The 14,745-nt window shown below is 32.2% G+C and overlaps 2 protein-coding genes across 3 annotated transcripts in view; one reads left to right on the top strand and one right to left on the bottom strand.

The window, feature by feature from the left end:
* Positions 1-14,745, bottom strand: part of LOC139481480 (ubiquitin carboxyl-terminal hydrolase MINDY-1-like) — a 36,300-nt gene that overhangs the window by 3,692 nt on the left and 17,863 nt on the right. For both annotated transcript variants that reach the window (XM_071264851.1, XM_071264849.1), the window contains exon 6: positions 13,266-13,459. In XM_071264851.1, coding sequence (XP_071120952.1) covers positions 13,266-13,459 — 194 coding nt within the window. The remainder of the gene's footprint in view (positions 1-13,265; positions 13,460-14,745) is intronic.
* On the top strand, positions 80-10,469 carry LOC139481478 (uncharacterized). Its single transcript, XM_071264845.1, has 2 exons — positions 80-7,061; positions 9,582-10,469. Exon 1 carries the CDS (start codon positions 923-925, stop codon positions 6,335-6,337), a length of 5,415 nt encoding a protein of 1,804 aa, XP_071120946.1. The 5' UTR covers positions 80-922; the 3' UTR covers positions 6,338-7,061; positions 9,582-10,469.

Below are 14,745 nucleotides of genomic sequence, written 5' to 3'. Positions count from 1 at the left end.
AAGTGTTTTGATTTTTATGTGAAATCTAGGTGCTGTAAGAAAGTTTTGCCAGTCAGCCGGGAAGCCACGGATCGAATCGATCAATCAGATCATTGGATGTCAAAATTCGCGGGCTAAGTGGAGATAATCGGGAATTTTCTTATAGGTGGCGCTGTATCGAAAACAAAACAAATATCTCGCTAGCGGCAACAGTCGGTAATACGACGATAACACGTTACTACCTTGTCATCGTGCCTGTTTGTACGTGTTTTTTTTAAGATAAATGTCACAGCAACCTGACTGCACAGCTGAAATGTTATTTGTTTTGGAAAATATTGAAATTCAAGTCGTTTTCTCGAGTCAATTTTCCTTTGACTTCTGTGTCTAAATTTATGGCGGGTAAAAACCCAACCTAAATTTAACTGGCACACTTGCATCCCCCTAAACCAATCAAATGGTAGATGCTAAAAATAAATGAATTATATATAAATGCATCAGGGAAACCTCAAAACTACCCAGCATTCATCCCCAGCTTCCGCAATTTCACCTTCAGAAAGCAGTTTCAAGATTACAGATATTTTCCATTATTGCACCCGTTTTGAACCATTTTTAACACCGTTTTTATAGATTTCCTTACAGATACAGTTCACTTAAAGATAACTATATAATATATTATTATTTTTAGATGTTTTAAGACAACAAAAAACATTCCCATACCCATTTATTAGCGAGGTTACCCCACAAACCCGAGGCTGAGGCCAAGTGAGGGGACGAACTTGTTAAAAAGTTAATGTGAATTTTCAGTATTTCAGACCAGTTCCTCACTCATATTTTTTCAATTCAGTGATTTGCTCCTTTTAAACACATGAAAGCACGATGTACAGATTATCTGATGTATTTTTGACTTTCTATATTACTAGAGTTGCACAGGTTCTGCTGACTAATGATCCTATTTACAGTTAGGAATACTTTTTATTTGTTCATCTGTTTTTTTTTGTTGCATTTATGTTTTGATGACTATCTTCATTTACCCATAACCATGTCTGGGCGTAGCAGTTGTAGTAAACTGCACCCAGAGAGAAGACCAGGACCATGTGCCTATTGTAATAATGATCATATATCAAATAGATATATTCATTTAATTCAGAAAGCGAGTGACTTGCCAGATTTTACTAATTTTGTTTCTTCCAGTTATAAACTTTCTGATTTAGACTGCATATGCAGAAAATGTGAGGGTAAGTTGAAAAAAGCTTTTTCCAGAGTACAGAATGATTCCAACACTGAACCAGAGGTTTCCCCATTTAAAAAAATATGTACTGAGACTGATAAGTGTTTTTTGTCCAATTTTGCAGATTCTGAAGGGTGTTCTAGTTCAGATATTCACCATTATACTGAAATCAATGTTCCAGTTTTTGAGAAAGCTTTTTCAGTTTCTATCCAAACAGAGTTTCCAGAATACAGTACCAGTGATACCTTTTTTTCTCATCTTTGTCATTCCCATTATAATAAATTGAACAAATGTATTAACCTAAATGTTGTACAATGTATAGTATGTGACAAATTTTCTGGAAAGAACACTGGTTCATTTAAAACTGTCAGTGAGGATAAACGGGAGCTATTTACTCGTTACTTTAACTTTGATATGCATCTGGAAAATTTAATTTGTTGTCCTTATTGTTACAATAATTTTAATTCCTTTTCTAGATCAGATGCTGCAGAGGACCAGTTGTCCAAAACGACTGAATACTTATTCAGTTGTTTGGAAAATTTTACAATTATAGACACTGAAAAGATTACAACAGAAAATATAGATTTATTTTCTTTCAGGTCTGTCCTAGAATCTGTAATAAATTCTTTTGTAGAAGAAAAAGCCTTGCTTTTACCAAATTTATTTGAAAAGTACAAATGTATTTTACATAAAAATGCAAACAAATTAGGCTTATGTGTTGAGCAGAAGGTTTTTCATCGTCCACAGTGGTTATTTACCATGTTGAAGTCGTGCCTTGGCAGAGCCCTATCATATTATGTGCCAAAAAAGAAAAATTTAGGGAGAATGATTTACAGGAATGGTACCGATATATTTGGTTGTTTACACGCACTTGTTGTTGAAAATTGTAAATGCATTGAAGATAATAAAAGATTAAAAAAAGAAAGCATTATCCAAGCAGAAAAATTGGCTTCTACTGTATCAGAGGAAAATAGAAAAATAAAACAAGAGCAAAGTCTAGAAGATGCTGTAAAAATCTTAAAAAATTATGTTAAAATATATGTTTCAGATAAAATCAAGATGGACGGACTTCCTGACATAGACAATTTCAATTGTAAAGATGAAATCTTGAAAATCCCCCCTATATTATGGAATTTTATTTTTAGAATTTGTTCTACAGATAATGAAGAGAAAGTACTGAAGAAGTCCCAGTTTAATTGGAATTTGCATTATTCTGAACCTCTTTTTAATATTTTCAGAATGATGCCACGTTTGTACATTTTGAGTTGTATTTTTCATTTACAGAATTCTCAGTGTGTGCAACCTTTGCATTTATTATGTACAGACATAGCTGATAAGTTTTCTAATTCATCAAGTACATTTCTTTCTATTAATGCTAGATTAGGGGCTGGTATCTCTAAGGACTCTCTTAGAAGGTACATCACTAATAGGTGTAGAGAGTTAGAAAAAAAACAGAGGTATATTTTTTCAGATAGTTTTATTGTAGCCTCATTTGACAATCTTGATAAAAACCAGGCTTACTCTGTAGTATGTGCTGGAAAAGATAGAAGTGGCTTTCATGGAACCACAATACAGACTGTGGTTCCAAAGCCCAGTCAAAAAATGAATATGTTTGATGACTCCAATCTGATTTCTAATCTTAATCATGTTAATCAGACCAGCATCGAACATGACATATCTGAAGTTCCCAATTCCAGAGACCGTAAACTGGAAAAAGGAATTATTCAGAAACTTGTTAATCCAGACGACAAATTTGGATTACCACAAGTAAAAAAGCAGAATAAGTTTTCTGACATGTCACCATCAGATTTAAAAGAAACAGCTGCAGAGATTTCAGAATGGGATGAATTTTATAGAAGTGTTACAAAGTATGGGTTTTCAAAAAACTTTTTCAAAAAAGAAAACATTGTTTTACCAGGTATTAAAACCTTTTTCTCTATTCCAGTTGAATCCACTGAAAAATCAGATTTTTCATCAGTGGCCATATTGGACGAAACAGCAGATAGCAAAGATACAGTATTAAAGGTTTTGAATATTTTATACGATAAATTTCAAGTTGGTCAGTTAACAAATTATGTTATTGTTGTAGGTGATGGAAAGAGTTATGATCATTTGATCAAACTGAAATCTGAATATGGGGAACAAATGGATTGGGTACTTGCCTACCCTGGGGATTGGCATATTTTAAAAAATGTCCTTCCCATATTTGTAAAGATTTATTTTGATGCAGGATTAAGGCAACTTGCTACTAAACATCATCATGGAGCTACGTTAAAAGTTTTAACTGAGTGTAGCAAGTTTGCTGTAACTCATAGGTTTTTTATACAAGCTTGGGAAGCAGTTATGAGACATCAGGTGAAATCCTTTTTTGAATACAAATCATGTGAATCACCTTATGATATTCAAATTTCAGATTTAATACTAAATATTATTTCAGATATGTCATTAGATGAAGAAGAAGATGAGGTTTGTAAAACTGATGTCTGGGAGAAGGTATGTGAGAAAAAAAAAGAGATTTTTACTTTTTTTACAGATGATTTATTAGAAGAATATAAAACTTGGCGTCATGAAAACTCCTCAGTCAACCAAACCTTTGCCTTTTGGGACAATTTTGTACATTTGGATTTTATGGCTTATCTTGGTTTGTTTTTCTCCATACGTAGTAGAAACTGGCACTTGCGCAATGTTTCTCTGAAAAAAATTACTTGTCTATTTCATGCTTTTGATAGGCAAAATTATCAGAGACTAATACCATACCATCTTGCTGATCTCTACACCTTTCCAGAACCTGTTATTCAACATTTTACAGCTGGCTGCTTCTCAGTTTCAATTTCAGGTAAACATTTGTACTCTGTAGCATTAGATGAAGCACATGAAATGGAGATTAATTTAAAGTCAAAAAATGCTCTTAACTCTTTCAGCCAGTCTTCTTTAGCTAACCTCACTTTTTATTTACCTTACAGAGCTAAGACATTGCACAACCTTAAATCAGAATTACAACTTGAAAGAGAAGAAGGTTTATATCAGAGAGAAGGTACAATGTCTTATGTTAAAAATGCAGAAAAAACAGTTTGTGAATACATGTCTAATTTAGAAACATCATCTCTGTTTGACATAAACTGTAATGAACATTTACACCATATTTTTACTAGAACTGAAACTGATCATGAACAAACTGACAGTTTGATAAATTACAGAAAGTATGGTGAGGAAGACATGGATAACTATTTGAAATGCTTTTTATTTAGGACTTATGAATCAGCAGGAAAGCCTCCGTCTAGAAAAAGAAGAAATTTAAAAACTTTTGCCCCTATTAAAATAACTATTCACAAGCAAAAGAAAGAAATTAAAGATCAAAATACAGTGATTTCTTGTTTAAGGAAAAAAATTGCTTTTTCAAAGCATAGTGGTAATGCAGTCAAAGATTTAGACCAGTTTTTACAGTTACCTCGTGCTTTGTGCGATGCAGAAGGAATTCCAGAAAAGGGTCAAAAAGCCACTGCAGCTAATGTCTTTAAAAATATTTATTCTGATGCTTTTTTATTACAGGTTCCTAAGGCTCCAGTATCAAGTAAAACTACTGTCATTATTGATGGTATGTTTATAATTAATACCAGTCCACTTGCCTCACACCAGACCTTTGGTGATTATGGTGATTTTCTTTTTAATAGATGGATTATAAAGTATTATAATCAATATACAGCAAATGAGGTTCATTTACTGTTTGATGATCCAAATAGGAATGGTGTGAGCCCAAAAGACATTGAAAGAACGCGAAGGAATACAGTTGTACAGGAACCAGTGGTACGTACATGTATTTCCTCTGACACTCCATTGCTATCAAACTGGAGAAATTTTATTGCAGTTCGGCATCAAAAGCGACTTTTGGTTAACTTTTTGTCTGAATATTTTTTATCTCTTTCATTGACTTATTTCTCTACTAACCAATGTTGTTTTGTTACAGCAGGAGGATTTGACGATGACAGAAAAGACAGAGCAATTTCCATATTAAAGGGTCAGGTGGTAGATTATGACTTGGCATCTGGCAATCATGAAGAGGCAGACACTAGAGTATGGTTACATGCATCAGTAACAACAGCAGATCAAGTCATAATCTACAGCCCTGATACTGATGTATTTTTTATAGGTTTGCCACTTGTATCTGATTTAAATAAAACTGTATATGTGCAGTTGAGAGATTCACCATACAACAATTCATTTCTTTCCATGGACAAACTTGTAAAGTGTATTACTTTAAATGATTCGCTTTTGCAGGGAATTGACAGTGTTTTGATATGTATGCAGTTACTTTTTATCTATAGTGGATGTGATTTTGTGTCATATTTCAGAGGTTGTGGTAAGAAGACATTTTTTGATGTATTTAGAAAGCATGCCTCTTTCATTGTAGGAAATGGAAGCTTTTCAGATGTTCATGGTCATAATGGCCTTTATTCATTTTACAGGTTGATATGTTCTGTTTATTTTAGTAAACATCGTGCTGCATTTCAGCCTTATTCTACCCCTAAATCATTATTTGATTCTATTTCAGAGGGGGACTTACATGAAAAACATATATCTTTTATTTCAGCTATCAGAGAAAAGCTGTGGGAAAGAGTGGTCACTGAAGTGGAAATGATGCCAAACCATGAAGCCCTCAAACTACACTGGATGCGGTGTTGCTGGGTGTTTGATTATTGGAGTCAGAGCACCAGCAATACCCATGCACTATCTGATTTGTCAAAATGTGGATGGCAAATCACTGATAATAGATTAGAAATTGTTTGGGACACTGTTTTAAATTTTCAGAAAGTCGAGAAAACTGTAGAATGGTATACTAAAGGGTGTGGATGTAAGACTGGATGCAAAACAAATAGGTGTAAATGTAGAAAGGCACAAAATGAAAACTGTGATGGTTTTTGTGGTCCAGGTTGTAAATGTGTAAACTGTTTTAATGTTCCAGATAGTGGAGATCAAGTACTTGATATGTCTATTGACCTTGATGATGTCATTTCAGATGACCCAGAAGAGTTTGAAGATCCAGTTGAAGTTGAACAACCTGAATTAGATGGATTAGTAGAGCAACTTGATCAAACAGATGATTATTGGCTCTTTAGTACTGAAGAGATTTAATTTTTATTCCTTTCCTTGAAATCTTGATTGTCAGTATTATTTGATTCAGTTATATAAACTGCATTTGTATGAAATAATATGATAAATTTGTGGTGTATAAATGTTTAGGATTAAAGAGTTATGTTTTTTATACATTTTTGTATATAACTTTCTGACATGTAAAATTGATAATATTCACTGATATTTTTTTATTTTATTAATATTCATTAGTCATTTTGGTCTTGTTTAACAATTTTTTTGTTTTCAAATTCCTATCACTTAATTTGCAAGTTCCCCTGTTCAAATTTGTTATTGTTAATTTTACTTTTGAACCTCATCTTTTTGTGGATTTCAGGTATTTAGGGGCTTGATTTATTGAAATCTTTATCAAAGAGAGATAACTCTTAAAATTTGAGCTATTGGAAATAACTGCATTAATTATAATCACTATATTTCTTTAGGACTGCTGAATGGCTGTTCTTGGTGTTTATTTTAACTCGACATCAAAGAAGATTAGCAAATATTTATGTATAATTCTAGATTTATAATGTACATGTTTTCATGTCTTTTTTTCAGATAGCATCATCTATTACATGATACTTAGAGATATTTTCCTGTATTATGTTTGTACCATAAATGAGTAAGAACAATTATCTTCACTAATTTGCTTTATGCTTTGTACAAGTTTCAGATCTGTAAAATACTGGTTTGAGAAAATTTTATGTTGGATGTACAGATAATAAAGGTATGTATTATTAGCTCACCTGGCCTAAAAGGCCATGTGAGCTTTTCTCATCACTTGGCGTCCGTCGTCGTCGTCGTCGACGTCGTCGTCGTCGACGTCGTCGTCGTCGTTAACAATTTTTCAAACATCTTCTCCTCTGAAACTACTGAATGGATTTGAATGAAACTTAACATGATTGTTCCTTAGTATATCCTGCACAAAATGTGCGCTTCGATTTTTGATCCGTCAAAAAACATGGCCGCCGTTACTTAAAATAGAACATAGGGGTCAAATGCAGTTTTTGGCTTATATCTCAAAAACGAAAGCATTTAGAGCAAATCTGACATGACGTTAAAATGTTCATTAGGTCAAGATCTATCAGCCCTGAAATTTTCAGATGAATCAAACAAACCATTGTTGGGTTGCTGCCACTTAATTGGTAATTTTAAGGAAATTTTGCAGTTTTTGGTCATTATCTTGAATATTATTATAGATAAAGATAAACTGTAAACAGCAAAAAAGATCAGCAAAGTAAGATCTACAAATAAGTTAATATGACCAAAATTGTCAATTGACCCCTTAAGGGGTTATTGTCCTTTAATGACAATTTTTCACAATTTGTTCATCATATTTGCTAACTTTAAAAAATCTTCTTCTCTGAAACTACTGAATGGATTTGGTTAAAACTTAGCATGGTTGTTTCTTAGATTATCCTGCACAAAGTGTGTGCTTTGATTTTTGATCCGTCAAAAAACATGGCCGCCGTTACTTAAAATAGAACATAGGGGTCAAATGCAGTTTTTGGCTTATATCTCAAAAACGAAAGCATTAAGAGCAAATCTGACATGGAGTAAAAATGTTCATTAGGTCAATATCTATCAGCCCTGAAAATTTCAGATGAATCAAACATCCAATTGTTGGGTTGCTGCCACTTAATTGGTAATTTTAAGGAAATTTTGCAGTTTTTGGTCATTATCTTGAATATTATTATAGATAAAGATAAACTGTAAACAGCAAAAAAGATCAGCAAAGTAAGATCTACAAATAAGTTTTGATATGACCAAAATTGTCAATTGACCCCTTAAGGGGTTATTGTCCTTTAATGACAATTTTTCACAATTTGTTCATCATATTTGCTAACTTTAAAAAATCTTCTCCTCTGAAACTACTGAATGGATTTGGTTAAAACTTAGCATGGTTGTTCCTTAGATTATCCTGCACAAAGTGTGTGCTTTGATTTTTGATCCGTCAAAAAACATGGCCGCCGTTACTTAAAATAGAACATAGGGGTCAAATGCAGTTTTTGGCTTATATCTCAAAAACGAAAGCATTAAGAGCAAATCTGACATGGAGTAAAAATGTTCATTAGGTCAATATCTATCAGCCCTGAAATTTTCAGATGAATCAAACATCCAATTGTTGGGTTGCTGCCACTTAATTGGTAATTTTAAGGAAATTTTGCAGTTTTTGGTCATTATCTTGAATATTATTATAGATAAAGATAAACTGTAAACAGCAAATATGATCAGCAAAGTAAGATCTACAAATAAGTCAATTTGACCAAAATTGTCAATTGACCTCTTTAGGAGTTATTGCCCTTTAAAGACTTTTTTCACAATTTGTTCATCATGTTGACTTACTTTAAAAAATCTTCTCTTATGAAACTGCTGTATCAATTTCAGCCAAACTTAGGCTAAATGAGTTTCAGAGTTTCAGAGTATCTAGTATAAATTTTATATTTCATTTCCTTGTATGTCAAGAAACATAGCTCCTATGGCTAAAATAGAACATAGGAGAAAATGATTTTTTTTTGCTTTTGAAGAAAATAGGACGATTCAAAGAACATTTAAATAAATTGAAAAGCTCAAATAATCATTGATGAGAGATTAAATCAAAAAAATTCAGGTGAGCGATTCAGGCTCTTGAGAGCCTCTTGTATGATATAAAAATGGAAAGGGCAGATACATGAGTTTGAAAATACAGCAAAATATGTTATTGCTTAATTTCACGGCAAAGTATATCATCAATGTTAATTATACAATTGCCTATTAATAGCAACATATAACATTCAAATATATTTGAATGTGGACTTAATCTTGTTAATCAGTTCAGAGATTAATGCAATTTCACAAATAATTTGACTAGCAACTTTTAACAATATTGATTAGAAGTACACATTTACTTATTATATGATTTGAATGGACTCAAGATCTGAGAGTTTTCTTACTTGTTAACAGAATAAGGCCTTGTAAATATATATTATTTTTTTATTGATAAGGATTGAATTGTAATTTCTTGTAATTGAATATCATTGTATGTTTATAAATATGTATATCAGTTACTAGGTTTTACAACTTGTAACTTGTACTTTTATCAAGCTAATCTGAAGAAAAAAACTGATGGTGTTGTTGGATTTAAAATGAAAATTATGAAAGCTAAGCAGTTTATTGTATTTGTCTGCATGACATGATAATAAGAGGGGCATATTGATACTTGCCTTGCAAAAAGTTATAAAATGTTCTTTTTTCTTTTTTATTTTAGGTAAGTGAATTGGAATATAGAGATATTGGTTTGCTGTCTTTGAAGGACTTTCCATGGATAGTGAATGAACATTTTAATCAAAAATAAGATATATGATATCTTGCATTGTATTTTTCTCTATATGTTTATGTAATTTGCCACTTTTAAAAAATTATTTTAAATTCTTGGAAAATCATAATTTTCCTCTGATAAGAGACAAAATTAAATTAATAAAAATCTGAAGAGGTTTAAATGTGCTAAAAAAAATTTTAATTTAATACATTACAAGATATTCTTTTAAAAGTTCAAAGGAGAGAAGTTTTTAAAGCTTGAATGTTAAGTATAGTTAACAAAAACATGTGTTTACCTAGAAAGATGTGCTCTATTACATGTCATTCTTTGATATCTTATTTCATGTTTTAATGATACAGGTAATATTTTGTGTTGTCTTATTTGTGAATGCTTGTCATTCTGTATCGTCTTGGGAAAGTTGGTATTGCACCTTTAGTACCTCTATTTGTGAATGCTGGTCATTTTGTACCGTCTTGGGAAAGTTGGTATTGCACCTTTAGTACCTACTGTGAATGCTGGTCATTCAGTCTTTTTTTGTGAATGTTACCAGTTCATTATTTATTGATGTAATAATCTTCTTTTCATACATCATGTACATGTATTTGTGACCAGATTGGGCAGATCTTCATGTTTTTTTTCAAAAAGATTTTACTAAAACAGGACAAACATAACTTTTTTTGTGTTTTATTTGAAAAATAATAAACCTCTTATTTGGTCCAACAGATATTTGGCTCTTTTTAGGTGATCTTCTGAAATGTGGCAAGTTGTATAAGATGTGTATAGTACCATGTGTTTCAATTTACAATTTTCTTGTAGTTCAATAAATTGTTCATCATATATTCTCATTCTTGTTTTCTTTTTGTGTATGCATCAATACATACATACATATTTAAGAAATATCCAGCAGTTGTTAGAAAATGAGTACACACCAACTTTATATGACAATTGAAGTTAATCTCAGCAACCTGGTAGATATTAAGACTTTGAAATTGGTTTAAAAATGTATTGGCTGCTTTTTTTCTGCTTCTATATCTTAAGATTGGAAAAATCAATTGTAACCTGCTCATTAATGGATGTGAACTATTGCTGTATTTGATATATTTTAATCATAAACCATAGTTTGTGTATCCTAGAAATACTTTTGTTCCATAAAAGAAACATTTCTGGTAGTTAAGTCTTTTTTGGTGAAATTAAAGGAATTGTGAAGAAAAAAATATTTGGTCTATCATAAGAAGAACTTTTTACCATTTCAATCATTATTATAGATATAGGTGAATGTGGTATGATTGCCATTGAAAAAAAATCCACCTGAGACCAAAGGATGAGAAAGTAAAAAAGGAAGGTCACTGAACTGCCTTCAACAATAAGCAAAACCCATACCATATGATGAGCTATAACAGACCAAATTCTTGCAAATCTTATCATAATACAAGACATTATTCAATTGATGCCTATAACTAGACAGTACAAAACTGGATTTCAATAGACTCACTGGCTTCTGTTTTTATTGGTTGACTAGTATATTATATGACATTCAAGATAATTAATGTCAATGTTGTTTGTAAAATCTGACATGATTTATGAGTAATTGTTTACATGGTAGCTCTAAAGGTACTGCCTACTATTATTTGCTCTTAAGACTACTTAATGGTTGATTTTGGCTGGGACACAGAACAGAGTGTGAACTGCTGGAAATTACATTAAAAAGAACCTCAATAAAAAGGTTGTTCCTGAGAAGATATTTCCTAGATCTTCATAAAATTAATTCTATTTACTAACCAAATATTGCTGTACATTCAAGCATAGAAGAAAAACAATATTCAAATGACAGATTAATTTCACAGCCCCCCACTCCTACCACACACACACAAAAGTAATATATACATCATGACAACACAAAAACACAGAACTTGAATATCAGAGAGTGGGAAAATCAATATGCATGTGTGCAAATTCTTAGCCTGGGTATAGTTGAAACTGATAGTGAATTTGATAAAAGAACAAATAAACAATAAACAAAACATTTGTGTACCTGTACTAAAAATATGGAATTAATAAAAATTATAATATTGTTATAATTTTTAAAATTGGTTGTGTCCTAATGTCTTGCTTAAAAAGGAAAAATAAATACCAACAGTTGTCCCAATTAAATTTTGAGTAACTGTTCAGTGCCAAATATGTAACAAAACACCATAGAAGGTTATTATATTGAAAAAAAATTAAGAAAGAGGAATAATATTCTTTCATTTCGGCATCATCAGGGAAACGTATTTTTCTCGTGAGTATTAGGGAAAATCCAGAGGTGTTACGAAGACCGGGATTCCTACCGCTTCGAGTCAAATTCTGACTTTAGGACTGGCACTGATAACTGACACATTTTCATCCCTTAACAAATATCCTTCTTTTATTAACATAAACACAATCTGTAATAATTTTTCTACTGAAAATAAATGAAATACGACCAGCATATCACCATTTAAGGGAATAAATTACTATTTTCTAGGGTGTCAACGCCGGAAAATACTGATTCAACTTTTGTCAGGACATCATTTTTACGTCACATTGTGAATTCTGAGCGGAATCGCTTAAAACGGAGATAAACAATGTTCCAAGTAAACATTATGATGCTTGAATACCAACATAGAATCGACACATAAAGAGCAAAAACGGAAAATTCATTCCCGATTTTGCAGATCAAAAACGTCATTTTGTTTACGTCTAAATCACGTGATCAAAAACGTCTAGAGGAACTCTCCTGCGTCACTGGCTTCCCGGCTGAGTATTTTCACCTATTTGCTAGACCTACTTTTTCAAAAAAAATAATACGTAGTTCCCAGATTTGAGATATACCTTTCACTTTTTCCAACTGATTTCATTTTTGACGTGACTAGTGTTTATCTTTCTAGCAATGTTCTTGTTAAGGTATGCAAACACGCATGTGCTTTTAATGGATGCGTCATAAAAACACTAGCTGAGTTTTATTATCATAACTTTCCCTAAGCTATCAAAAAGAAGATAAAAACATGCAGGCGTTTACTTTTGTTTTAAATCATTGTATGTTATGATAAGTCCCAAGCAATTCGAAAAAATATGACAACATGACACACGCTAATTGGATAAACACTGAGAAGATCGAAATGTTTTCATATTCACGTGTACCTGTTGAGCAATGGAAACTTCCAACAGTAACCCATTTCAGCTACTTGATGCAGGGCTCTGTTTTTGAAACAATAGGACATTTCCAATTATAAATATTATAAAATAAATTTACGCTACGACTGTAATCAGATAAGGGTAAATAACGCAAAGGATAGAACAGAATTAAAGATGGAAATAAGTTAAGATTTACTGTCCATTCAAGATAATTGTCTGTGTCTTGTGACAATAAGTTGTGATTGCATTGCCCATTTCAACTTCCTGTTAAATATAGAGTTATTGGTCTTTAAAACCTAGTGGCAGGTAGAAAGGCTAACAGCTGGTGTATTAGTAGTTTAATTAGTTATCAAAGGTACCAGGATTATAATTTAGTATGCCAGACGCGCGTTTGTCTAAATAAGACTCATCAGTGACGCCAGTTGACAGCTACTTTAGTAATTAAAACTGGTTCCTGTTTGACAGTTTTTGTTTACTTACTCATGATTAACTTGCTCATCACTGTTAACAGACACATCTGGAGGTAAGACTGGTTCCTGCGGTGTAGGTTTGGTATAGGTATGGAATTCTGAATCTACAAAGTAATGGTCTCCTTCCACATTGTTCAATGTCTCCCATACTACATTCCTCTCATGTAAAAATCCTTGATCTGTTACCAGTAGAAATAATTCATCCTGTAAAATAATGGGAAGGTTTCAAAAGAAAGAATAAAAAAGTTTATAAGATCCAGACAGGAGCATATATCAATTGAAATTACTTTCACCATGAGAAATCATTTTTTGTATAAATATATAAAATAAACTGTAAGCAGAGATACATGTATACTGGTATGTCTTGCTATGTAATTATAATAGTACAATTCAAATATTGAATTTGAAATGGCAATTGCTCTCAAGTATCATATAAACTATTAAATCATTCAAAGTCAAACAAGAGTGCACACGCTGAAATGTCTCGCCTTCTATACTAATCATTCATATTATGTTGATAGTCCTAAGTATAAAGCTAAGCTTTAATACAACTGTCACATAAACCTAACATTAACCAAGATAACTAAACAAAGACCAATGAACCTTGAAAATGAGGTTAAGGTCAGATGAACCATGCCAGGCAGACATGTACAGCTAACAATGCTTCTATACAACATATATAGTTGACCTATTACTTATAGTTTAAGAAAAATAGACCAAAACACAAAAACTTAACACTGTGCAATGAAACGTGAAAATGAGGTCACGGTCAAATAAAACCTGCGCGACTGACATAAAGATCATAAAATATTTCCATACACCAAATATAGATGACCTATGGCATATAGTATTAGATAAAAAGACCAAAACTCAAAAACTTAACTTTGACCACTGAACCATGAAAATGAGGTCAATGTCACATGACATCTGCCCGCTAGATAGGTACACCTTTCAATCATTCCATACAACAAATATAGTAGACCTATTGCATATAGTATGAGAAAAACAGACCAAAACACAAAAATTTAACTATAACCACTGAACCATGAAAATGAGGTCAAGGTCAGATGACACCTGCCAGTTGGACATGTACACCTTACAGTCCTTCCATACACCGAATATACTAGCCCTATTGCTTGTAGTATCTGAGATATGGACTTGACCACCAAAACTTAACCTTGTTCACTGATCCATGAAATAAGGTCGAGGTCAAGTGAAAACTGTCTGACAGACATGAGGACCTTTCAAGGTACGCACATATCACTTATAGTTATCCTATTACTTATAATAAGAGAGAATTCAACATTACAAAAAATCTGAACTTTTTTTTCAAGTGGTCACTGAACCATGAAAATGAGGTCAAGGACATTGGACATGTGACTGACGGAAACTTCGTAACATGAGGCATCTATATACAAAGTATGAAGCATCCAGGTCTTCCACCTTCTAAAATATAAAGCTTTTAAGAAGTTAGCTAACACCGCCACTAT

Source organism: Mytilus edulis, chromosome 7, assembly GCF_963676685.1.
Source record: "Mytilus edulis chromosome 7, xbMytEdul2.2, whole genome shotgun sequence".
In the NCBI taxonomy this organism is placed as follows: Eukaryota; Metazoa; Mollusca; class Bivalvia; order Mytilida; family Mytilidae; genus Mytilus; species Mytilus edulis.
This window is presented reverse-complemented; position numbering and strand designations above follow the sequence as displayed.